The sequence below is a fragment of the Tamandua tetradactyla genome, chromosome 6, assembly GCF_023851605.1.
Source record: "Tamandua tetradactyla isolate mTamTet1 chromosome 6, mTamTet1.pri, whole genome shotgun sequence".
Classification (NCBI taxonomy): Eukaryota; Metazoa; Chordata; class Mammalia; order Pilosa; family Myrmecophagidae; genus Tamandua; species Tamandua tetradactyla.
The window spans coordinates 72,320,925-72,347,774 of NC_135332.1; the positions used below are offsets into that span (position 1 = coordinate 72,320,925).

General features: G+C 46.0%; 1 protein-coding gene across 4 annotated transcripts in view; it reads left to right on the top strand.

Moving 5' to 3' along the window:
- The window catches only part of CCDC40 (coiled-coil domain 40 molecular ruler complex subunit), a 62,876-nt gene that overhangs the window by 6,322 nt on the left and 29,704 nt on the right, over positions 1-26,850 (top strand). For 3 of the 4 annotated variants that reach the window (XM_077166155.1, XM_077166156.1, XM_077166157.1), the window contains exons 4-8: positions 12,291-12,417; positions 14,009-14,175; positions 14,860-15,241; positions 23,079-23,236; positions 23,436-23,558. In XM_077166155.1, coding sequence (XP_077022270.1) covers positions 12,291-12,417; positions 14,009-14,175; positions 14,860-15,241; positions 23,079-23,236; positions 23,436-23,558 — 957 coding nt within the window. The remainder of the gene's footprint in view (positions 1-12,290; positions 12,418-14,008; positions 14,176-14,859; positions 15,242-23,078; positions 23,237-23,435; positions 23,559-26,850) is intronic. The other variant, XM_077166154.1, reaches the window with a different exon arrangement.

The following is a 26,850-nucleotide window of genomic DNA, read 5'->3' on the forward strand; positions in this document are numbered from 1 at the left end:
ATGCAACCCCTATAAAAATCCTAGCAGTGCTTTTTTTTTTTCAGATATAGAAAAATCCATCCTAAAATCCAAGTGGAAATGCAAGGGACCCCCAAATAGCCAAAGCAATCTTGAAAAAGAAGAACAAATTGAAGGACTCACATGTCCCACTTTGAAAGTTTCCTACAAAGCCACACTTGTCCAAACAGTGGTATTGGTGCGAGAACAGGCCTACTGACCACGGAAGGGAGCAGAGAGTCCAGACGGAAATGCTCATGTCTATGGCCAGCAGATTCTCAGCAAGGGTGCCAGGGCCACTCAGTGGGGGGAAGATTGTTTTTTCAACAAATGGTGCTGGGACAGCTACATAGTCACATGCAAAGAATGAAGTTGGACCCTTATCTTATACTATACAAAATTTAACTCAAGATGGAGCAGAGACTATAATCGAACACCTAAAATGATATAATTCATGGAAGAAAACATAGGGACAAAATCTTCATCATCTTGGATATGGCAACGGTTTCTTAAATATGAAACCAAAAGCCCAGACAACAAAAGAAAAACAAAAAACAAATAAATTGGATTCAGGAAAATTAAAAGCTCTTGTGCATCAAAGGACACTGTTCAGAGAGTGAAAAGACAACCAACAAGATGGGAAACTATTTGCAAATAATATATATCTGATAAGGATTAACATAAAGAATATTTATTATTTGAAATATAAAGATAATATAATATGCTATAATATAAAAGAATATTTGAAGAACTCCTACAGTTAAAAAAAAAACAATTTAAAAATGGGCAAAGGACCTGAATAGACATTTTTCCAAAGAAGATACACGAGAGGCAAATAAGCACAGGCACGGATGTTCAACATCATTAGTCATTAGGGAAATGCAAATCAACAGCACAATGAGATACTATTTCACACCCACCAGATAGTTATAATAAAAAATACAGACAATAAGTTATAGCAAGAACATGGAGAACTGGGAACCCTCGTGCATTGCTGGTGGGAATGTAAAACAGTGCAGCCACTGTGGAAAATAGTTTGGCAGTTCCTCAAAAAGTTAACTATGGAAGTAACATACGCCCCAGAAGTTCCATTCCTTGGTATATACAGCGCTCAAAAGAATTGAAAACAGGAACTGGAACAGATACTGTACGTCATTCCCACAGGAGCCGAAAGGTGAAAACAACCCAAGTGTCCACTGGCAGATGGGCAGATAAACACACTATGTGGTTTAACCAAGCAAGGGGAATATTACTCGGCCATGAAAAAGAAAGTGGTTCTGACCATTGCCACATGGGTGAATGCTAAAAATACGCTGAGTGAAATAAGCCAGGCACACAAGGACAAAAATGGCCATGATTGCACTTATATATGGTCTGGAATTGGTAACTTCATAGAGCTGGAAGTAGATTAGCAGTTACTAAGGACCAGGAGGGGAGGGGATGGGGAGTTAGTGTTTTTTTTTTGTTTTTTTTTTTTTATTAATTAAAAAAATTAACTAACACAACAATAGCAATCAATCCATTCTACATATGCAATCAGTAATTCTTAATATCATCACATAGGTGTATGGTCATCATTTCTCAGTACATATGCATCGATTTAGAGAAAGAAATAGCACTACAACAGAAAAAGAAATAAAGTGATAACACAGAGAGAAAACACAAATAAAAATAAAAAGTACAAAAATATATAAGAGAAAAAAAAACAAAACAAACAAAAAAAAAACTATAGATCAGATGCAGCTTCATTCAGCGTTCCAAGATAATTACATTACAATTAGGCAGTATTGTGCTGACCATTTTTTTTTTTTAGACGTCATACCATTCTACATATGCAATCAGTAATTCTTAACATCATCACATAGATGCATGATCATCGTTTCTTAGTACATTTGCATCGGTTTAGAAGAACTAGCATTATAACAGAAAAAGATATAGAATGCTAATATAGAGAAAAAAAATAAAAGTAATAATAATAAGAACAAAACAAACAAAACAAAACAAAACAAAAACCTATAGCTCGGATGCAGCTTCGTTCAGTATTTTAACATGATTACTTTACAATTAGGTATTATTGTACTGTCCATTTTTGAGTTTTTGTATCTAGTCCTATTGCACCGTCTGTATTCCATCAGCTCCGATTACCCATTATCTTACCCTGTTTCTAACTCCTGCTGAACTCTGTTACCAATGACATATTCCAAGTTTATTCTCGAGTGTCGATTCACATCATTGGGACCATACAGTATTTGTCTTTTAGCTTTTGGCTAGACTCACTCAGCATAATGTTTTCTAGGTCCATCCATGTTATTACATGCTTCATAAGTTTACCCTGTCTTAACGCTGCATAATATTCCATCGTACGTATATACCACAGTTTGTTTAGCCACTCGTCTGTTGATGGACATTTTGGCTGTTTCCATCTCTTTGCAATTGTAAATAACGCTGCTATAAACATTGGTGTGCAAATGTCTGTTTGAGTTTTTGCCCTTAATTCCTTTGAGTAGATTCCCAGCAATGGTATTGCTGGATCGTATGGCAATTCTATATTCAGCTTTTTGAGGAACCGCCAAACTGCTTTCCACAGTGGTTGCACCATTTGACATTCCCACCAACAGTGGATAAGTGTGCCTCTTTCTCCGCATCCTCTCCAGCACTTGTCATTTTCTGTTTTGTTGATAATGGCCATTCTGGTGGGTGTGAGATGATATCTCATTGTGGTTTTGATTTGCATTTCTCTAATGGCCAGGGACATTGAGCATCTCTTCATGTGTCTTTTGGCCATTTGTATTTCCTCCTCTGAGAGGTGTCTATTCAAGTCTTTTTCCCATTTTGTAATTGGGTTGGCTATCTTTTTGTTGTTGAGTTGAACAATCTCATTATAAATTCTGGATACTAGACCTTTATCTGATATGTCGTTTCCAAATATTGATTCCCATTGTGTAGGCTGTCTTTCTACTTTCTTGATGAAGTTCTTTGATGCACAAAAGTGTTTAATTTTGAGGAGTTCCCATTTATTTATTTCCTTCTTCAGTGCTCTTGCTTTAGGTGTAAGGTCCATAAAACCGCCTCCAATTGTAAGATTCATAAGATATCTCCCTACATTTTCCTCTAACTGTTCTATGGTCTTAGACCTAATGTTTAGATCTTTGATCCATTTTGAGTTAACTTTTGTATAGGGTGTGAGATATGGGTCTTCTTTCATTCTTTTGCATATGGATATCCAGTTCTCTAGGCACCATTTATTGAAGAGACTGTTCTGTCCCAGGTGAGTTGGCTTGACTCCCTTATCAAAGATCAAATGACCATAGATGAGAGGGTCTATATCTGAGCACTCTATTCGATTCCATTGGTCGATATATCTATCTTTATGCCAATACCATGCTGTTTTGACCACTGTGGCTTCATAATATGCCTTAAAGTCTGGCAGCGCAAGACCTCCAGCTTCGTTTTTTTTCCTCAAGATGTTTTTAGCAATTCGGGGCACCCTGCCCTTCCAGATAAATTTGCTTATTGGTTTTTCTATTTCTGAAAAATAAGTTGTTGGGATTTTGATTGGTATTGCATTGAATCTGTAAATCAATTTAGGTAGGATTGACATCTTAACTATATTTAGTCTTCCAATCCATGAACACGGTATGCCCTTCCATCTGTTTAGGTCTTCTGTGGTTTCTTTTAGCAGTTTTTTGTAGTTTTCTTTGTATAGGTCTTTTGTCTCTTTAGTTAAATTTATTCCTAGGTATTTTATTCTTTTAGTTGCAATTGTAAATGGGATTCGTTTCTTGATTTCCCCCTCTGCTTGTTCATTGCTAGTGTATAGAAATGCTACAGATTTTTGAATGTTGATCTTGTAACCTGCTACTTTGCTGTACTCATTTATTAGCTCTAGTAGTTTTGTTGTGGATTTTTCCGGGTTTTCGACGTATAGTATCATATCGTCTGCAAACAGTGATAGTTTTACTTCTTCCTTTCCAATTTTGATGCCTTGTATTTCTTTTTCTTGTCTAATTGCTCTGGCTAGAACCTCCAACACAATGTTGAATAATAGTGGTGATAGTGGACATCCTTGTCTTGTTCCTGATCTTAGGGGGAACGTTTTCAATTTTTCCCCATTAAGGATGATATTAGCTGTGGGTTTTTCATATATTCCCTCTATCATTTTAAGGAAGTTCCCTTGTATTCCTATCCTTTGAAGTGTTTTCAACAGGAAAGGATGTTGAATCTTGTCAAATGCCTTCTCTGCATCAATTGAGATGATCATGTGATTTTTCTGCTTTAATTTGTTGATATGGTGTATTACATTAATTGATTTTCTTATGTTGAACCATCCTTGCATACCTGGGATGAATCCTACTTGGTCATGATGAATAATTCTTTTAATGTGTTGTTGGATACGATTTGCTAGAATTTTATTGAGGATTTTTGCATCAATATTCATTAGAGAGATTGGCCTGTAGTTTTCTTTTCTTGTAATATCTTTGCCTGGTTTTGGTATGAGGGTAATGTTGGCTTCATAGAATGAGTTAGGTAGTTTTCCCTCCACTTCGATTTTTTTGAAGAGTTTGAGGAGAGTTGGTACTAATTCTTTCTGGAATGTTTGATAGAATTCACATGTGAAGCCGTCTGGTCCTGGACTTTTCTTTTTAGGAAGCTTTTGAATGACTGCTTCGATTTCTTTACTTGTGATTGGTTTGTTGAGATCATCTATCTCTTCTTGAGTCAGAGTTGGTTGTTCATGTCTTTCCAGGAACCCGTCCATTTCCTCTAAATTGTTGTATTTATTAGCGTAAAGTTGTTCATAGTATCCCGTTATTACCTCCTTTATTTCTGTGAGGTCAGTAGTTATGTCTCCTCTTCCATTTCTGATCTTATTTATTTGCATCCTCTCTCTTCTTCTTTTTGTCAATCTTGCTAAGGGCCCATCAATCTTATTGATTTTCTCATAGAACCAACTTCTGGCCTTATTGATTTTCTCTATTGTTTTCATGTTTTCAATTTCATTTATTTGTGCTCTAATCTTTGTTATTTCTTTCCTTTTGCTTGCTTTGGGGTTAGCTTGCTGTTCTTTCTCCAGTTCTTCCAAATGGATAGTTAATTCCTGAATTTTTGCCTTTTCTTCTTTTCTGATATAGGCATTTAGAGCAATAAATTTCCCTCTTAGCACTGCCTTTGCTGTGTCCCATAAGTTTTGATATGTTGTGTTTTCATTTTCATTCGCCTCGAGGTATTTGCTAATTTCTCTAGCAATTTCTTCTTTGACCCACTTGTTGTTTAGGAGTGTGTTGTTGAGCCTCCACGTATTTGTGAATTTTCTGGCACTCTGCCTATTATTGATTTCCAACATCATTCCTTTATGGTCCGAGAAAGTGTTGTGTAAGATTTCAATCTTTTTAAATTTGTTAAGACTTGCTTTGTGACCCAGCATATGGTCTATTTTTGAGAATGATCCATGAGCACTTGAGAAAAAGGTGTATCCTGCTGTTGTGGGATGTAGTGTCCTATAAATGTCTATTAAGTCTAGTTCATTTATAGTAATATTCAGATTCTCTATTTCTTTGTTGATCTTCTGTCTAGATGTTCTGTCCCTTGATGAGAGTGGTGAGTTGAAGTCTCCAACTATTATAGTATATGAGTCTATTTCCCTTTTCAGTGTTTGCAGTGTATTCCTCACGTATTTTGGGGCATTCTGGTTCGGTGCGTAAATATTTATGATTGTTATGTCTTCTTGTTTAATTGTTCCTTTTATTAGTATATAGTGTCCTTCTTTGTCTCTTTTAACTGCTTTACATTTGAAGTCTAATTTGTTGGATATTAGTATAGCCACTCCTGCTCTTTTCTGGTTGTTATTTGCATGAAATATCTTTTCCCAACCTTTCACTTTCAACCTATATTTATCTTTGGGTCTAAGATGTGTTTCCTGTAGACAGCATATAGAAGGATCCTGTTTTTTAATCCATTCTGCCAATCTATGTCTTTTGATTGGGGAATTCAGTCCATTGACATTTAGTGTTATTACTGTTTGGATAATATTTTCCTCTAACATTTTGCCTTTTGTATTATATATATCATATCTGATTTTCCTTCTTTCTACACTCTTTTCCATATCTCTCTCTTCTGTCTTTTTGTATCTGACTCTAATGCTCCCTTTAGTATTTCTTGCAGAGCTGGTCTCTTGGTCACGAATTCTTTCAGTGACTTTTTGTCTGAGAATGTTTTAATTTCTCCCTCATTTTTGAAGGATAATTTTGCTGGATATAGGAGTCTTGGTTGGCAGTTTTTCTCTTTTAGTATTTTAAATATATCATCCCACTGTCTTCTAGCTTCCATGGTTTCTGCTGAGAAATCTACACATAGTCTTATTGGGTTTCCCTTGTATGTGATGGATTGTTTTTCTCTTGCTGCTTTCAAGATCCTCTCTTTCTCATTGACCTCTGACATTCTAACTAGTAAGTGTCTTGGAGAACGCCTATTTGGGTCTAATCTCTTTGGGGTGTGCTGCACTTCTTGGATCTGTAATTTTAGGTCTTTCATAAGAGTTGGGAAATTTTCAGTGAAAATTTCTTCCATTAGTTTTTCTCCTCCTTTTCCCTTCTCTTCTCCTTCTGGGACACCCACAACACGTATATTTGTGCGGTTCATATTGTCCTTGAGTTCCCTGATACCCTGTTCAAATTTCTCCATTCTTTTCCCTATATTTTCTGTTTCTTTTTGGAATTCAGATGTTCCATCCTCCAAATCACTGATTCTATCTTCTGTCTCTTTAAATCTATCATTGTAACTATCCATTATTTTTTCTATGTTTGCTACTTTATCCTTCACTTCCATAAGTTCTGCGATTTGTTTTTTCAGTTTTTCTATTTCTTCTTTATGTTCAGCCCATGTCCTCTTCATGTCCTCCCTCAATTTATCGATTTCATTTTTGAAGAGGTTTTCCATTTCTGTTCGTATATTCAGGATTAGTTGTCTCAGCTCTTGTGTCTCATTTGAGCTATTGGTTTGTTCCTTTGACTGGGCCATATTCTCAATCTTTTGAGCGTGGACAGTTATCTTCTGCTGCTGGCGTCTGGGCATTTATTCAGATTTCTCTGGGTGTTGGACCCAGCAAGGTTGTAAGATTTTTCTGTGAAATCTCTGGGATCTGTTTTTCTTATCTTGCCCAGTACGTGGCGCACGTGGCACACGTTTGTCTCAAGTGTTTGGAATGGGTCTCCCCCAGTCACCGATCTCCGTGGCCTGGGGCTTTCAGATCCAAATCTCTCCGTTGGTTCAGGGGCCGCGCGTGGTGGGGGCGTCAGCTGCCGCGGCTTGAGGGGACCCTGTGGCTGGTTGCGGGCCGCAGCGGGCCTGGGGGATTCCCCACCGGACCAGGAAGCCTCCCGTGGGGGGGGGCTTCCGCGGCTGGATAGCCCTCCTATCTGAGACTCGTATCCGCGGACTCGAAGCAGAGACTCGAAGCCGCCCGCAAAAGAGGGGTGCCACCTGCCTCGGCTTGGGAAACTTGCTTCTCCAATACTCTCAGCCGGCCCGGAAAGGGGGGAGGGAGTAGCTCGGACCACCGCAGCTGCCGCTGATCGGGAGATCGCACGCCGCTCGGGGGTCTCACTGCAGCCGAGTCTCGCAGTCAGTCTAGCCAGCCCAGACTTTGGATAGCCCTCTGATCCGGGACTCGTAGCTGCGGACTTAAAGCCGAGACTCGAAGCCGCCCGCAAAAGAAGGGCGCCGCCTGCCTCGGCTTGGGGAACTTACTTCTCCGATACTCTCAGCCGGCCCGGGAAGGAGGGAGGGATTAGCTCGGACCGCCGCAGCTGCGGCCGCTCGGGGGTCTCGCCGCAGCCACGTCTCGCAATCAGACTTGCCAGCCCAGACTTTGGATAGCCCTCTGATCCGAGACTTGTAGTCGCGGACTCGAAGCCGCCCGCAAAAGTGTGGCGCCGGCCGCCTTGGCTGGGAAGCTTGTCTCTCCGAGTCTCTCAGCCAGCCCCGGAAGGAGGGAGGGATTAGCTCGGACCGCCGCAGCTGTGGCCGCTCGGGGGTCTCGCCGCAGCCAAGACTCGGAATCAGACTTGCCAGCCCAGACTTTGGATAGCCCTCTGATCCGAGACTTGTAGTCGCGGACTCGAAGCCGCCCGCAAAAGTGTGGCGCCGGCCGCCTTGGCTGGGAAGCTTGTCTCTCCGAGTCTCTCAGCCAGCCCCGGAAGGAGGGAGGGATTAGCTCGGACCGCCGCAGCTGCGGCTGCTCGGGAAATCGCCCGCCGCTCGGGGATCTCACTCACCGCAGCTGAGTTTCGCAGTCAGACTAGCCAGCCCAGACTTGGTTACGCTGTGTGTCCATTCCCTGCTGTAGCCCCGGGAGTTGTTTTGTACTGTTTCTGTTCACCTATTAGTTGATTTGGAGTTGGAGGAACTAAGATGCATGTACCTTACTAAGACGCCATCTTGGATCTCCCGGGAGTTAGTGTTTTTAATGGGGATAGAGTTCTGTCTGGAGTGACGGAAAACTCTGGAGGTGGTGATGATGGTCGCACAATATAGTGAATGTATTTAACGCATTCAACTGTTCCCCTAAAATGGTAAATTTTAAGTTACATGTTTCACCCCAAGAGAAAGAATACTGCCAAAAACAAAAAGAGAAGGACAGAAAGAAAAGAAAAGACATCGACCAAACATCAACGCAAAATGCACTCGCAAAATGCAGCCCCTTCTGCTGATTTGTTAAATTGAGTGTAATCTGAATAAAAATGCCCCCTGATTTTCTTTTTTTTTCCCTAGGGAAAAAAAAAACACCAACCTTCTCCATTCTGAAGTTATTCTTTAGACCTCCATAATTAGTAAGGATTTCGTGGGAAGATACTTTATTTTTTTTTAAGATATGAAAGTGAATCTTGAGTGGGTCATGTTGGCTCAGCAGGCAGAGTTCTCGCCTGCCATGCCGGAGATTCGGGTTCAATTCCTGACGCCTGCCCATGCAAAAAAAAAAAAAAAAAAAAAAAAGTGAATCTTCATTTAGAAAGAAAAAAAAATTGCAACAAATTACAAGAGCCTCCAAAATGCGAGTCCTGCTGTTGGGAGATCTGTAGGCATTTTCCCAGAAATGCTCCGTAGAAATCCACCCCCCACCCCCACCCCACCATGGCACCCATTTTCCCTTCCCAGGGACCCACAGGCTGGGACTCATTGGCATTGTCATGAACTCAACTCTGGCTGCCCTTGTAGGGTCCAGCTTTCTTGGGTCTGCCGAGGCAGTTCCCACATGCCCATTTATTTTCCAGTTTCCCCGATGTTCTGACTCTTAACTCGCTACTATTTTCTGCCTCTTTCATCATTGGGTAAATCCTTTGGCTATGGTGCTGAATTTGGTTTGCTACGATTTTACTTAGGATTTTTCCATGTATTTTCATAAGGGAAATTGGTCTGTTCTGTCTTCCTGTAGTGTCTTTGTCTGGCTTCAATGTCCATGTAAGACTGGTTTCGTAGAATGATTTAGCAAGTATTTCCTCCTCTTAATTCTTAAGAGGCCTTAATTTTTCTTTAAATGTTTGTAGAGTTCTCCAGGCCTTTGGTCCTGGGCTTTTCTTTGTTAGTTGGTTTTTGATTACAGATTCATTTTGTTTCGTTGATACTCAGATTTTCTAATTCCTCTCGAGTCAATTTTGATAGTTGTGCATTTCTAGGAATTTGTGTGTTTCATAGGCTATCCAGTTTGGGCTTGTACAGTTCGTTCACAGTATTCTCTTATTAGCCTTTTTATCTCTGTTAAGTCAATAGTAATGGCCCCTCTGTCATTTTTTATTGTAGTCATTTGAATTCGTCAAGTTTGTTGACCTTATCAAAGAATAAACTTTTAGTTTTCTTTATTTTCTCTATTGTTTCTCTATTCTCCATTTTTATAGAGAATAAAATCTCTATAAAATCTCCACTCTGAACTTTATTATTTCCTCCCTTTCTGCTCACTTTAGATTTAGTTTGTTCTTCTTTCTCCACTTCCTCCAGTGGGGAAGTTAGCTCTTGAGCTTCCTTCTCCTTTCTTAATAAAAGCGTCTAGAGCTGCTCTCCCTACATCCCCTTGGTTTTGGTGCATTTTGCGTTCATTTTCATTCATCTCAAGGTATTACTGCAACCTCTTTTTTGATCCATTGTTTGACTGTGTGTTTTAACTTCCACATACATGTAAGTTGTCCAGGTTTCCTTCTGTTATTGCTTTCTAGTCTCATTCCATTGCAGCCAGAAAAGATACTTTGTATGATTTCAATATTTTAGACATTTATTAACAACTTAAAATAATTTAACATAAAAAATGTACAGTGTCTTCACCTTCTAAATGAGCCAGGGGGGTGCACGGGTGGTTCAGAGGTAGAATGCTCACCTTCCATGCAGGAGACCCGGGTTCAATTTCTGGGCCGTGCACCCAAAATAAAATAAAATAGCAGGGGATTTGAAATGTAGGTCATGCTGTCATAGGATGAGCTTACCCAGTTTTCATTATCAGGTCCAGTTTCTCAAATATGATCAGCCAGAAGAACGAAGGAAATCCCTGAGAAAGATCCCTCCTACCCTTCCCTCCTGGCTGCTTCTCAGTGTTTAGAAGAAATGGGAGCAGTGGGAGAGGAGCTGTGCTGGTTTGAAAGGAAGTATGCCCCCTAGAAAAGCCATGTTTTAATCAAAATCCCATTTCGTAAAGGTAGAATAATCCCTATTCAATACTGCATGTTTGAAACTGTAATCAGATCATCTCCCTGAATGATGTGATTTGGTCAAGAGTGGTTGTTAAACTGGATTAGGTGATGACATGTCTCCACCCATTTGGGTGGGTCTTGTTGGTTTATTGGAGTCCTATAAAAGATTTTATAGAGAATTTTGGAGAATGAGAGAGATTCAGAGAGAATGCAGAGAATGCTGCAGCACCACGAAGCAGAAAGTCCACCAGCCAGCGACCTGTGGAGATGAAGAAGGAAAACGCCTCCCGGGGAGCTTCATGAAACCAAAAACCAGGAGAGAAAGCTAGCAGATGACGCCATGTTCACCATGTGCCCTTCCAGATGAGAGAGAAACTCTGACTGTGTTCGCCATGTGCCTTCTGACTTGAGAGAGACCCTGAACCTCATCGGCCTTCTTGAACCAAGGTATCTTTCCCTGGATGGATGCCTTAGATTGGAGATTTCTATAGACTTGTTTTCATTGGGACATTTTCTCAGCCTTAGAACTGTAAACTAGCAACTTATTAAATTCCCCTTTTTAAAAGCCATTCCATTTCTGGCATATTGTACTCCGGCACCTAGCAGTATTCTCTGCTTTTAAAAGCCATTCCGTTTCTGGTATATTGCATTCCAGCTGCTAGCAAGCTAGAACAGGAGCCCATCAACTTCTCCATGGGGGCAGCCCTTTGCAGGCACTCTGGAGGATGGTCTGGGGTTGGGGAAGCGGGCTTTGACTCTGGGCCCCAATAATGCCATCACGGTTCTGGACGCCTCTGAAGTAATTCCTAGAGCCAACACCATCTGTGTCACTGCCACTGGAAAGCGTGTGGGCTGGAGGTGGCGACAACCTTCGTTTTGGACCTGCCTTGGGTCTGCCCTGTGAACTCGGGTGAGCCTCTGTCTCCTGGGAGGCTGCGCCCCCTTCCCCATCAACGGACAACAGAAACGACCAGAACCTGCCTGGTGGGCTTGCTACAAGGACGGCACGAGATGATTCGTGGTGTGCCCTGTGGGAGCCACAAAGCACGGATTCATTGTGTATCGGAACCAATACAGACCAGCATATCATCGGCAGTTCTCGCCAATAAGAATTACTGCCAGAGTCTCTTTCAAAGTGAAAATGGAGCCAAGAGGGAAGCTCTTACTGAAATTTCCCCGAAGTGGGATAGTTTGAAAGAAGAAAAGAAACAGTCCTCTTGGGAGACACTTTTCAGGCCGTCAGAAAGAGACTGTTCAGAAGTGCTATTAGCATCCTCGGGATGAAGAAGGGAACCCTATCTAATGCATGAGCCAGCCACAGGGATACACGGAATTGCTGGTAGGGCGATTCAATTTTTGAGTCACAAAATTTGAACCCCATCCAATGCATGACCCAGCCGCAGGCCTTACCCATAGCTGGAGAACGAGGCAGCCAGAAACCACCCCTGGATTCCCTGGGGGGAGGTTTAGGTGTTTTATACTTTGGCCAATTGCAAAGGCCAAGCAACCTTTATTTACAGTTTCCTATTGCCTTAGCAATCCCGTTGAATTTGGATACTGTGATGACTTGGGATCTTTAGGAAGCCCTTGTTAATTTGGTTTCAGTTGTTTCTGCTGCAGACGGAATCCCAGGAGGAGAAAGAGGCAGCACATCACCGCCTCCGACTGAGCCAAGGGAGCAGTGTCCTGTCCTCCGATAGAGACGAGCCCTTCCTGAGGGTGGAGGAGTTGCTCGCCCTGCAGCCAGGTGCCACCTGCCGCGCGGGGTGCCCCCTAACCTCCTGCTCCCTGATTTCTTGAGAACCCAAAGTTAGAAGTGATAGGAACAGAAATGGACAGCCTTACTGAGCGGGTACTCCATTTAATCTCATTCAGCCCTACACTAACCCCATAAGGAAGGACTCTAAGAGTCACTGTCTTATCCACGTCAACCGCACAATGAACCTTAACTCAGGTCCAAGGACACCTGTCTTGGACATCTGTCTTAGCTCCCCAGCTGCTACAGCAAATGCCACGCAATGGGGGGGCTTAAACAACGGGAATTTTTTGGCTTATGGTTTTGAGGCTAGAAGTCCAAATTCGAGATGTCAACAAGACAAGGCTTTTTCCCCAAAGACCGTGGCCTTTTGGGGCTGGCTGCTGGCCATCCTTGGTTCTTGACTTTTCTCTCATATGGCAATGCACGCAGCGGCCTCTTCCCCTTTCTCTCCTGGGTGTCACAACTCCCAGCTTCTGTTTGCTCCCCCTCTGTGGCCTTCTAAACAAGGCCTCCCGAAATGGGATTAACACCCATTCTGACTCAGTTGGCCACACTTAAGCGAAAAATAACACTATCAAGAGGTCCTATTTACAATGGAGTGGGTTAAGATTGAGAATGCATTTTTGTTTTTTGGGGCACATAATTCAACTGACCCCAACACCCCAGCTTTGCTCCCCTGACTTCCATTTCTCAGGGCCTCTGGGTCACAGAGCAGGGGGCTCTGCAGACAGCACCCCCCCACCCCCCCGCGAATGCAATCTCTTGGCTGAGTTGCAAAGGCTTTCCCAACATACCCTGTCTTTTTATTTAGCCCCTTACCCCAAAAGCATGCGGGACACATGGAATTGCTGGTAAGGGGATTTAATTCTTGATCCACAAAGCGTAAGTTTACCTATTCTATATAGTGCACAAATCGTCCAATTAAAAAGCCCGGCTACCTTCTTCGTAAGCGACAAGAAGACAGCATGTGATTGAACTAGTGGAAACAGTCTCTCCAGCCTGGACTGAGAGAAAAGTTTAAACTAGAGCCTCATTGACAATTTCATTTCTTTTTTCATTTTATCAGCTGCTTCCTATTTATTTATTTATTTATAGCTTGTTTCTTATTTTTAAAAAATATCAAATTGGGCAGTGTGACAGTGGCTCAGTGGCAGAATTCTCATCTGCCGTGCCAGAGACCCGGATTTGATTCCCAGTGCCTGCCCACGCAAAAATAAATCAATTGATAACATAAAAAAAAAAAATCAAACCTAGTCCCAAAGTAAGTAGTCGCCTCTCTCTTCTCTCTGTACTTATGTATCAGTGTATGAAATAAGCTTCCTTCTTGTCTACCTTTAAAATTTGATCCTTTGAAAGGATCAGTGACTCTAAGAGGCTGTAAGTAGCGTTTCTAAACCCAAATCCATTCGAATGCTCTTTCTTTGTCATAATGCTGCACGGTGCTCATGAAGGCCACTGGGAGAGGGCTGAGCTCAGCTTCACTCATTGACTCCCCCAGAATAATAAAAATGGAGTTATTAACCCCCCACCCGGTCTCTAGTAATTCTCATTATTTGCTATCACCCCACCTCCTCCCCAGACGCGTCAGAACTCCCCCCCAGGGAAGGCACCCGCCCCCCATTCCTGGACACGATCCAGCAGCTCAGCTCAGCCGAGGAAGAAGCCCTGGCGGGGAGGATGGAGTCCGAGGGGAGTGACGAGGCTGAAGAAGACGAGCCCCAGCTGGTGGTTTTGGACCCAGACCACGTAAGCAAACTCTTCTCAGGTTTTGCTTTTGCCTCAGGCACGTGAGGCGCCTCTTAGAGACAGTCTCACGCAGTTCAGGCCCCTCTGGGTCTCGTCTCACCTGCTCCCTGCCCGATTCGCCTGCACAGTTTGGGCTGCTGCTTCGTGCCCCGCATTCTCCTTTATGGGTCCCACAGGCAGGGGCCCTTGGCCTTGGCACTGCTGACCTCTGGGCCGGGTCGTGCTCTGTCCTGGGCATGGCAGGATGTTGGTGGGCATCGCCGGCCTCAGCAGGGCCCCCTGCCAGTCGTGACCTGCCCAAATGTCTGCAGACATTGCCAAGTGTCCCTACCAAGAGCCATTGTTTAGGGCGTACCAACCAGATGTGAGTTTCCTTGTTCCACCCCGCTGGGCAATTGCCCAAGCCCATCTGGAAGGTCACACACTCCCCGCAGCCGTGAGATGGGGCAGTAGTTGGGTGGGGAAAATGTTGTGAACAGCCATGAAAGCAGAGCCACCGCCTGGGTTCTCCATGCACCCAGCTCAGCAGTGTCCAGGATGTCACCACCAGGCGCATTTAATCTGCAGCAGAGTTCAGGTGTCCAGCGGCAGTGGGGAACATCAGCCAAGGGCGAGCTGAGGGGACCTGGGCTAAGTCCCCGATGACACCGGACAGTAACGGCGCATGCCTCTCCATTCTTTTAGCCCCTGATGATAAGATTCCAGGCTGCCCTGAAGAGCTATCTTAACCGACAGATTGAAAACCTGAAACTGGAGCTCCAAGAACTGGTGGGTGCACCTGCAGCCTCGGGCCCTCCCTGGTTGGGTGCCTCCGTCCTGATGACCCGGCTTCTCTCTTGGGCGCAGGGCGTGGCCACCAAGCAGAGCCGGACCCAGAGGCAGGAGCTGGGAGTGAGCCTCTACGGGGTCCAGCAGCACCTGGCCCGCCTGCAGATGCAGCTGGAGAAGATCCACGACCGCCACTCCATGGCCGCCTGCGAGCGGCGGCAGAAGGAGGAGGAGCTGCAGAGCGTGCGCGCCCTCTACGCCAGGACCTATGCGGCCGCCAACGACGAGCGCAAAAAGCGTAAGGCGGCCCGCGCGCCGGGGGCGCGTCCCCTGGGCCCTCATGGTACTCGGCGAGGGCGGCGGGGTGTGGAGCGCGGGGGCGCAGAGGAAAGCGAGGTGCGTGCTGGCCCCCGAAGGAGGAAAGGCCCAGGCACTTTCAAGGGCGTCTAGCTAGAGAAAGCTGCAAACGGCGGAACTGACGTGGGGAGGTGGGGTGGGGGGTGAGGGAGAGACGCAAAAGCAGGGGAGGACACGGGCATGGTTCCGAGGGGGTGGGTCTGAGCAAGCAGAGCTGGGGTGAGCCTATGGGCCCCGGCCAGCCTAGACTGCAGGGCTTGACGCGGCTGGGGGCCCTGTCCAGAGGGAGCAGGACCTGAGGGTTTGTGCAGCAGATTAATCGGAAAGCCTGGTGTTGGGGGCAGATGAGAGGGTGGTGGGCTGTGGCATTTTATATGGGATGTTAACGACTGAAGCAACATCCCTGTTCAAACAGACTGGAGATATGAGGGTGGAGGGGACAGAGTGGAGGCTTAGAGGATGGTGACATGAGGGTGTAGGTAATGGTAACGTGAGGGTGTAGGTGACAGTGACACAGGGGTGTAGATGACAGTGACTGAGGGTGTAGGTGATGGTGACATGAGGGTGTAACTGATGTGACTTGGTGGTGTGGGTGACAGTGACATGGGGGTGTAGATGACAGTGACTGAGGGTTAGATGAAGGTGACACGAGGGTGTAGATGATGGTTACATGGGGATGTAGATGACAGTGACCGAGGGTGTAGATGATGGTGATGATGTAAGGGTGTATATGACAGTGACATGGGGGTGTAGATGTTGACATGGGAGTGGAGGTGATGGTGACATGAGAGGTTACAGTGACATGGGGGTATAGGTGACAACATCAGGAGGGTATAGATGACGGAGTGTGTAGGTGACGGTGATGGCTGGCTGTGCTTCCTCACGGATGACAGCTTATTTTGGTCTGTGTGATATTTTATATTTCAAGTTTTCTCTATCAACTCTATATTGCTATTAAAATGGGGAAAATAAGCTTAGAGAGTCCAGAAGAAAACAGAATCACACGTACATCCCAATTGTGACTGTAAGGCAACATTTTGGGGTCTTGACAAATGTGCAGAGGTTTCACCAAGGGTCCATGTTTCTCGGTACCCCTCCCCAGTAAGACCCAATTCAGAAAGTACCAGAAAGAGAGGACGGTGTCCACCATGGAACAATCAGCAATGCCGTGGAATTTAGACTGGCCTGAAGGAGGCAGCTGTGCAGCCCCCTCGAGCTGTTGCAGAGTGTCTCCCCAGCCCCCTGGCCAGGGTTGAAAGCGTGGGTGGGCTCCTGAAAAGAGCCACACAACCTCTTGGACATTATGTCCCTTCCAGAGATTGTCAGGGGGAGGAAGAGAAGCTGTTCAACCAGGCAAGGACGGCCCATACATGCTTCTTTCTGCCCAGCCTGGCGGGGTGGGGGCCCAGCCTCGGCACCCACTGCCCTTCAGAACGCCCCCAGGAGGGAGGTGAGGCCCACCGGCCACTGAAGCGTCACGTTAAACCGAGTCTTCGGCAGGCAGACCCCAGGCCTGAGAGAAGACATGACACCTGGTGACGGAACCCACTGGGCAGCCAGAGCACGCCCCTCCCATGGACACAGGCCTGGCTCAGAAAGAAGGGAGCTTGGGGAAAAAAGAAGGGGGCTTTAAATAAAAAAAAAAACAGTTGTTCACCCAGTGGGGAGCCACGGGTCCGAGTGTCAATGACCAAAAGGGCAAACGATGGCAAACAGGGATCAGTCTACACTGAAACCGTGCCCGACAAGAAAGTCATACACGGAGACTTCCGGGGGCAGCCAGAGCAACTCGGCAAGGCCCAGACCTTGCTACTCTCCTGTATGTCGCCATAAACAAGACTGAAAACAAAGCACTCTGTTTAGGATGATAAAAAGTAAAACAAAACAGGACAAACAAACCAAGAAGTAGAAAGAAGAAATTAATAAAGGTGGAAGCCATAAGTTGGTGAAATAAATAAAAAAAATTGAACTAGGTAAATAAAACTTTTTTTTTTTAATGAGTAACAAACTTAAACTTCTGGCATGCCTGGCAAAGAGCAAAAAGGAGATGATTGCACAAGTAATAAACTTGGGAATGAAAACAATTCTGAGTAATTGCCTTTTTTTTTTTTCTTTTTAATTTCAAGAAAAAGCATGCATTGTGCTGATTCAGTGATTGAAGAAGTGGAAAATGTTGTCAACTATCTCTTTTTCCTAAAAGTGTGAGAAGGAATCACGGAAGTGTTCTGGTCTTCCTTTAGTGAACAGATATTTCTGATGTTATTCAACTCTTCAGGAACTGGAAAAGATTTGAAAATCTCTCCCCTGATTTGTTGAACGCTTCCTATAATACTCACCCCAGAACCTGACAAAATCAGAAACTGTAAACCCAGTCTCATTTAGGAAGTGTGAAAATCCTAAACAAAATATCAGCCAATTAATGTTGGCAATATGTTAAAAGAAAAATACCGCACAGCCCAATAAGGGTTTCCTGGAATTCAAGACTAATTTGGAATTGGGGAACCTGCTAATTTAATACATTACATTCATAAGTTAAAGGTGAAAAAAGAGACTTTCTTCATGGGTTCCAAATGAGTGTTTGATGAAACTTAAGGTCCACTCTAAATTGGGGTGGAAGGAAAGTGTTTTACTTTATAAGTATTTATCAGAAACTCATAAGAAACGTTTACTTCATGGAAAGTGTTGGCAATATTACAGTTAAAATTAGGAATGATTTGAGGATGTGAGGTATCACTTATCTAGCATTGTATTGGAAGTTCTAGCAATGCAACGAATCAGGAAAAAGAAACGAGCTATAAATTTTGGAAATAAAATCTGAAATTATCATGCTTTATCAGTGATATGGTTGTTTACCTAGAAGATTCAAGGTGATTGGTGAAAAAAAGAATAAAGAAAAACAGTAAGAAATCAATGAAGTAGCTGGATACCAGCTCTATAATTTTTCTTTGATATCAATTAAGAAATACATATCTAGTTAGGAAATATAATTTTTTAAAATGTCATCCATCATAGCTATCACAACCATAAAATGCTTTGGAATAAATCTAGCAAGAACTGAGTGAGCTTACGTGAAGAAAAAAAGTAGATTTTTTTTAAAGGGAATAAGCATCTCAATAAATGGAGCAACTGTAACACGAGATGGGAGGATGGCATGATTAAAAAAAATGTCATTTCTCTCCAGCTTAATAAATTCAATGCAATTCCATCTCAATCCTTAATGGGATGTTTTGAATGAACTTAAATTTATTTAACACAATTATTTATTTTGAAAAAGTAATTGTTCAAAATTCGAGATCTCTACAGTGGCAAGTCTCCTTTCTATGTCTGCCCCCCAGCCACAGTTCTCTGCAAAGCCAACCAGTAGTATCTATCCTTGTGTATTCCTTGAGAGATATTTTTGCTTACAAAAGCAAAATCACAGGTTGTGTATATTTTTTTTCTTTTTTACACAAAGAACTACATATTAGAGCCATTGCTCTCTTTGTTGTTTTTTTTCCATGAAACAATATTTTATTGGAGATGATTCCATATCAATACATTAAAAACTCTATTCTCGACACATTTGATTTTAGAGTTAACTTGGAAGACTAAATGCACAGCAACATCCTAGAAAATTTTGAAAAGGGAGGATAATGAAGGGAAATTACCCTGTGAAATATAAAAACATATATTAGATCTATAGTAATAAAAACAAAATGGTATTGGTAGAAGAGATAGAAAAACGTCCATGGAACAGAAAAGAGAGCAGGGAATTGTCTGGGGAAGTTAGCATAGGCAAATTGCATAAATGTACAGGTTGCATTTTTAAATCGGTAGAGAAAAGATAGCTCGCTCGCTAAATAGTTTTTGATCATTTGGCTATCTGAAAAATAAATAAGTAGATTCCTACTTCCCAAAAAAGTAAGTTCCAGGTTCAGTAAAGAGTTAAGAAAATCACGAAGCATTAGAAGAACAGGAAAGATAACATATATATTTTAAATAACTTGAGGTGAAGAAAGTCACCATGAGGTGAGGTGAAGTGAAGAGGCCAGAGAGGAAGAATTTGACAGGTTCAATTATACAAAAACTAAAACTTAAATGTCAAAAAAGTACAATAGGGCAGACCACGGTGGCTCAGTGGCAGACTTCTCGCCTGCCATGCTGGAGACCCAAGTTCGATTTCTGGTGCCTGCCCATGCAAAAAAAAAAAACAAAAAAACAACAACGAAGTACAATAAAGTAAAAGATAAGCAAAAATTGGGAGATAAACATTTGCAACATCTGTGACAACATCCGTATTTTGCATTAGTTTTGTATCTCTGCATAACAAGGACCACGAACGTAGCAGCTCAAAACAATACCCATATATACTTATATATGTGTATAAACAAACCCAGTACCAGCCTGCACGTATTATTGCACAGGCCTTTGATCAGGAGTCCAGCGCGGTGCAGGACTCCCCAGGCTCCCGAGGCCGCAGTGAAGGTATCAGCAGGGTCTGCTCTCAGTTCCCAGAGCCCGCCTGCGTCCCTGGCCGCCTGGCCCCCTCCGTTTCCAGGCCGGCCCGTGGCCCGTTGACTCCCTCTCATGCTTTGAGTCTCTTTGACTTCCTTTTCTGCTACCTGCTGGAGAAAAGTCTGATTTTTTAAAAAGCTCCTGTGAGTCAATTCAGCCACCCAAATATTCTCCTTTTTGCCCTATAACCCAGTTAACCGGGGTCAGGGGTCATGGAGCTGTTTAAAAATTCTGCCTACTGTCTCTTGTTACGTCAAGAACCTGTAGAAACCAATCAGTAAGGGACTAATGTCCCTGGAGAAGGGCGGTCCAGGCTAGGTAGGTCAGAGAAGAGCAGTCAAGACTGTGCACGTAGGCTTAACTCAAATTTAATATTTGAAGTGTTGACTTTTAGTTATTCACCCATCAAGGAAGAAAAAAGGGGCTGAACTCAGTGCTCCTATGGAGAGTGCAAATGTGCACACTCGTGTGTCTTAGATGGGGTGGGAGAGCGGGTGAGTTGGGACCCCTCCCCCAGGGCCGTCGAGCAGTATCTCTCAGAATATAAAGTTGTGCCCACCCTCTCGACGCTTTCACCTGAAGGGGTTTACTCAAATAACGTGCTCAGTGAAAACAAGCACAAAGTGCACTGGGGGTGATTTGCTGGCTGCAGAAGTAGAGACGCAGGGGTCCAACCTGGGCAATCCCCAGCCTCTGCACACCGGGGCCTGGATCTGCAGGAAGGCTGGCTCACAGCCCACTGTGAGCCCCACCAGGGGCCCCGGCTCGGCCAGGCTGGTCACTGCAACATCTGCTTCCATTCTAACGAATTTGTTTCGAAAGCTCTTGTTTGCCATGTTCCCCTCTACGGTTCTCTCTGCTCGGCGCAGGCCACCTTTTCATTCCTTTACGGTTTATTGAGTAGAGCCTGAAAAGAGAGAGAGAGAGAGAGAAAGAGAGGAGGCGTGTGTGTGAACTGAAGACCAGGTATCCTGGCATCTAACTTTCCACATCTCGTTTTTCTTGTCTCTACCCCCACACTTCCATGTCTGAGAAGCCATTCCTCCAGTGATAATCTTACAGCAGTTCTGTTTCCAACCCAGATGGAGTCACGTGGCCAGCTCTTCCTCCTGCTTGAGACAACTGAAAAAACAGGAAACAATCCCTGAAGATGTTTTCAGGCTCTGGACATCAGGCAAGGCAGGTCGGGAGCACCTGAGGGAGGCCAGCCCTCCGACTGCCCCTGGCACCGCGGGATCCCGCATCCCCCTGGAAGGAGTGAAGGAGCGGGGCTGGGAGTTCCCATGCAGAGCACCAGAGAGGAGCAGGCTGCACAAGGGAGAGCCCCAGAGGCCCGCCGACCTCTTTGCAAGGACTGCTGGACTCCCACGAATGAGAAAAAGAGCAGAGACAAGGGAAGGAGCCCTGGAGAGGAGCAGAGGGGGCTCTCCAAGCCTGGGACCTGTTAGTGTCCATATCAGCCAGGGTGGCCCTCCGGCGATGCTGACTCAGCATGTCAGGGTTAGCCCGAGACCGAAGGTGGCTCTGGTCCCACCTGAGGAAACTTAAGCCCAGCCTGGAGGGCCGTGCTGCTTCCAAGTAGCTAAACTGTTCACATAAAGCAGAGAATATTTATAGGAATACAAAAAAAAAAAAAAAAAAATCCAGGACTGACAAGATTAAGTGCACAACTGACTTCCAATCAAAAACCACCGGGCATGTAAAGATGCAGAAAGATCTGACCTACGTTTAGGAGAAAAATCAGTCAATAGAAACTGACCCAGAAATGGCAGGTGATAAATAATGGGTAGACAAAGACTTTAAAACACTCATTCAAACTGAATTCCATATTTCAAGAAGGTAGCAGAGAGGTTGGGCATCTTAAGTAGAGAATGGAAGGCCAAAACTGAATGCATAGAAATGAAAATAGACAGAAGTGAAATTAATGGCCAATTTATTAGACATCACAGAAGAAGAGATTAGTGACTTGAATCTGTGAAGAAAATCACAGAGAGGAAAAAAATAGTGGGGAAAATGAGCACAGAGCACCCTGGCACTGTGGGACAACTCCAGGTGCCCTAATGACATGTAATTGGAGTCCCCAGAGGTGAGGAAAGGGGAGGACAGAAAAAAATACTTAAGCAATTCACGAAGATTCTCCACATTTGATGAAAACAATAAACCCACAGATCCAAGAATCTCAACAAACCCCAAGCACAAGAAAATTACGTCAAAGCACGCCTAACCAAATTGATTCACACCAGTGATATAGAGAAAAGTCTTAAAGGCAGCCAGAGAAAAAAGTCACAGAAACCACAGAGGAGTCTAAGTGCATCCCAAATCTGCCCACTTCCATCCATCTCTGTGGCATCCTCTCAGACTCCGAACCCTCTCCCTTCTCTTCCCGCTTCTCTTCCCTCCCTTTCTCACAGTCGTCACCCTTACAGGAGCTAGAAGAGTCTCTACTCTTAGGATTTTCACAACACTCTTGTACTACTTTTTTTTTTCCCTAGCTGAAGCACTAGACTTCAAGGACACCCAGCCCCAATACGATGCTTACCCCCAAGCCTTTTGATCTATAATTCGGTTTTCTGTTTGGATCTGCCCACTGAGAAAGGAACACTGCCTGGGAGTAAGCAGGCAGGCCATCACTGACCAAGGTTTAGCTCCCCGAATGAATGAGTTTTCTGGCTTTGTGAATCAACCTCATGTGAGTTTTGCTAGAAGGAAGCATCTCGTCTGCTGGTAACAATCAGCTATCGATTCTGACATGGAAATGACAAGTGCTGTCCAGGTCGCTGCCAGGTCGCTGCCCGGCCCCAGTGGACAGGCTTCGTCCTTCCTTGCCTGCGATGCGCTTCTCCCTTTTGGCACGTGCTCTAGGCTCCCTCCCAGGGCCTTAGGACTCTGTGTAAGATCACTAACCTTTAAATGGTTAGAAATGCATAAAATTCACGCCAAGCCTTACGCTTTGCTCTATTTCAGGGTATCCTTGGGCTCTGGGGGAAGGTCTCTTAATACGCGTTGGGAAATGGAATGGCATGTTGTTGCAACTTGTGAACATACGATTACGCGTGATTTCGTCTGTTTTGTCTCTCCAGTGAGACTGCGAGTTCTCTGATGGCAAAGTCCGGGGCTTTGTATTTCCCCAGCCGTTTCCCAGTCTCACCCTGAGATGTCAGGAGGGGCACAGGGAGCTGTAGTTTTCCAGCCCTCCCTTGGCGCCCTTGGTTTCAGGCCAAGGGAAAACTACGCGTGATGACTGGACCCCCTTCCCCTGGCTTCTCCCCCTCCCCCACGACCAGTGGCGGCTCTGCAGGCCGAAGTGGAGAGCCTGGCCCTGCGTCTCTTCTACATCCAGCACATGGACCAGGACGTCCGAGACGACATCTGCGTGCTGAAGCAAGTGGTGAAGAAAGCGGAGGCGGAGAGGACGCGGGCGGAAACGGAGAAGCAGCAGCAGGTATCGGGCACGGTTCCATGCATCTCCCGATCCCTCTGCCTTTCACCCCCAGAGAGGCGCCCGGCTTTGCTGCCCCTGGAGCACCCACCCTGGAGGTGGCGGCTGCGCCTGGTGTCACTGATGCGGGTCAAGGGGCGGGCGGGGAATGGCCTCGGGCCTGGGCGTGTCCCTCCCGGGCCTGTCCCCCTCTGGCTTGCAGGACCTGCACGTGGACCAGCTCACTGTCAGAGCCAGACAGCTGGAGGAGCACATCGCCCTCTTCGAGGCCCAGCGCCTCGCCCAGGCTGAGGACACGCGCGCCCTGAGGAAGGCGGTGAGCGAGGTGAGGGCGCCGGCCGCAGCCCCGGGCAGCGGTCCCGGCCACACCCTGCAGGGACGGCGCGCCCAGGGCCGGGCGTGGGACGGGTGGTGCTTGAGCCTCCTGAGAGTGAAATGATGGGGGGATGGCAGCTCCCCACGCCTGCCGAGAGCCACCTGCCTCCCGTCTATGCACCGCCTTGAGCCCTAAGACCTGCTGCCGCGGGGGGCTGGCCCGATGGCCCGCACAGCGGCCTGGTGGGTGGATGCTGAGGCCCGCCAGGAATTCAGATGCCCTTTCCTCTTCCTGCGCCTCGGGGGCCAGCGTGCTGGCGGGGGGGCTTATAAGGTTCTCAGCCGAGGGAGGGCCTCTCTCCGGGACGACCAACATCCCATAATGATCTCAGCTGATGGGCAGCGCTGTCCCCCCCCGGGGGGTGCCCCCGCCACTGCCCATAGAGGCGTGGGCAGGAGGGGCCACCAGTGGGCAACTTGGGAAACCAAAGTTCCCGCGACTACTTTGTATTGCATGAGTCACCGCCTGCGCCATGGGTGCCGGAAACAATGTGCTCGCATTAGAGGAAAGATAAGGAGACTCGAGGTAGTGGGGACTCACACCTGGTGTCGGGGGCAGTGCGGGGAATTAGAACCGAAGCTGCTAATTCTCTCCACCCTGTAGATAAAAGTAGCCTGTCATGGTTAGATTCCCAAATCTAATCAGAATTCCAGGTGGGGGAGTGGGAAGGAGGAGCTACTTATTAATTGACCGATGAGCCTTTAGTTTATCTGAAACCTAAATTAGGAAGACTGGCCAAGAATTGTTTTGAAAATGCAGATTCGCACAGGGTGAGCGAGTGTCCCAGCTTGCCCGAGCCTGACAGGTTTCCTAAGAGGGTCCCGTGCTGCCTGGGAGGGTTTGGTTTTGCCAAACACTGAGTTACGGTAGCAAGCTCTAGAGGTTTCAGTGGTGTGTTACTGCAGTCGAGGTTGGACAGACAGACCAGGAGAGCCTACGAGAGGGCCCAGAGACCAGCAATGGTCTCTACAAACATTTGGTGAATTCTTGTTTAGCAGAGAATTATTCAGGCAGTGGTTTGAGGACATTTGGTTCATCATTTGGAAAAAAAGAAGTTAAATCTTTTCCTCATATCTGACATTAACATAAATTGCAGATGGACTCAAGTATTTATACAGAGGGGAAATGGACTAGGAGAAAATAAAGAATAATGTTTTTGCGGCCCTGGTTTGGAGCAGGATTCTCGAGCACCGTACAAGGGCAGGAACCTCCAAGCAAAAGGTCAGGATGGAGGGCGGGCCACGGTGGCTCAGCAGGCAGTGTTCTCGCCTGCCCTGCCGGAGACCCGGGTTTGGTTCCTGGTACCTGCCCACGCCAAACAAACAAACAACAAAAAAGATCAGCACAGACCCCAAAACAGGGACACGCCTGGATGTCAGTCCCAGAGCAGGGAAGGAGGAGAGGCATCTGGGAGATGACTCCGGGCGGTGGGAAGGGACCTTAGCGTCCATAGGACATACCCAGCGCCTTCAGGCCACGCCTGGCCGTGCAGCAGCACCGTGAACGCCTTCCCCTGCCCTGTCTTCCCGTAACCTCTGTCTGTCTGTCTGTCTCTGCTGCCGCGTTGCCAGCAGGGCAGGGACCCCACGGCCCATGCGTTTTGCGTTCCTCACACCTGGAACAGGCACCCCAGGGACCCTCCTCGAGGGAACGGGTGAGGAATCCGTGGGCAGCCCGTGGGAAAGGACGCCCTGCAGGCTGCTCCCCTCCCAGCCGGCCGGCCACACGGGACAGCGGGGCCCGGGTGGTGAGGAAGCCTGCTCGTCCCTACCCCGACCTTTATGGGGGGCCATATTGTAATGCTCTCTCTGTCACCCCTCCATCCCCACCTCCAAAACTTGGATTTCATTGCAAGGAAGCGACTAAAGATTTTTGCAAATGACATTTTTGCCCAGCGAGAACGCCGTAAGCAGAGAGAATTAGAGACACCCAGGAAACAGCGCTTAGCAGGGCAGCGTGTCGCGGGAAGGAAAGGTCCCCCAGGAGAGGACACTTTAGACAAAGCGTGACGCGTCTGTGCAGTGTGCTGTCCTGCAACAAAACGGCGCCGTGAGGAAGCCCCTGTTCAGGTGGAAACCCGCGCACATTTCTTAGTCTTGAACGTCAGGCTGCAGAACCAAACCCTGGCGAATTCCAGGGCGGCTAGAAGCCCTTATCTCTAAGTGACCGAGGGGCTTCTGGTGTTTTCCTTTCCTTCCTTTTGTTTATTTGCAAATCCTAATTTGCACAGGATGAACACATTTCTTTTTTTTTTTCTTTTCAAAGGCTTTTTTAAAAAAATTATTTTATTTTATTTTTTTAAATACCAAAGAACACTAAACAGATGCAAACATTCCTATTTTGACATTCCGTTCTACATATATAATCAGTAATCCACAATATCATCACATAGTTGCATTTTCATCATCATGATCATTTCTTGGAACATTTGCATCTATTCAGAAAAAGAAATAAAACAAAAACAGAAAAAGTTTCATACATACCATACCCCTTACCCTTCCCTTTTGTCGATCACCAGCATTTCAAACTAAATTTATTTTAACATTTGTTCCCCCTATTATTTATTTTTATTCCATATTGATCCCATTTCTTTTTAAAAAAATGAGGGAAGGTGGATTTTAAAACCTTCAAAGACTGAATTCAGCGGCAGTCCTTACGTGGGGACACGCTGCAGCCTCGAGGAGGGCCATGGAAAGCGCCCCGCCGCCAGGACCAGCCAGCACAGCCTGCGGAGCCCGCCCCGTGGCCTCCCCCGCTCCCGCCTGCTGCCTCCACAGGGCACTTTTGGGCTCCGCATGAACCACTTAACCGTATGCAGCAGCGGCCTCTCCAGTTACCAACTCACGCACGCACAAGCAGGCCCCACCGCTCTGGGGCTCACGGTCAATGCGTGCTGTTCTTAGCGTATGGTGATCACGGCTACGTGACACGAAAGTGACTGCACTGCAGAGGCGGTTCAGCAAGGGTGGAACCCCCCCTCCAGTCTGGGCACGCGCTAGTACACCTGTGACTCCTGCCACACCCACCACACGTCTGGGCTGCTGCCTGGGGCCGGCGCCGCTCATGCCCTGATGATGCCCCGATGATGCCCCGATGATGCCCCAACCCGAGTCTTTGCACGCGACACCCCCTCCAGCTGCTCAGGCCGCTGCCCGCTGGCCAGAGCCCTGCATCTGTCAGGTTGTAAATGCCATGGAAAGTGATGGCTGTGGCCAGCATGGTGTGTGGCCCCACAGCCACC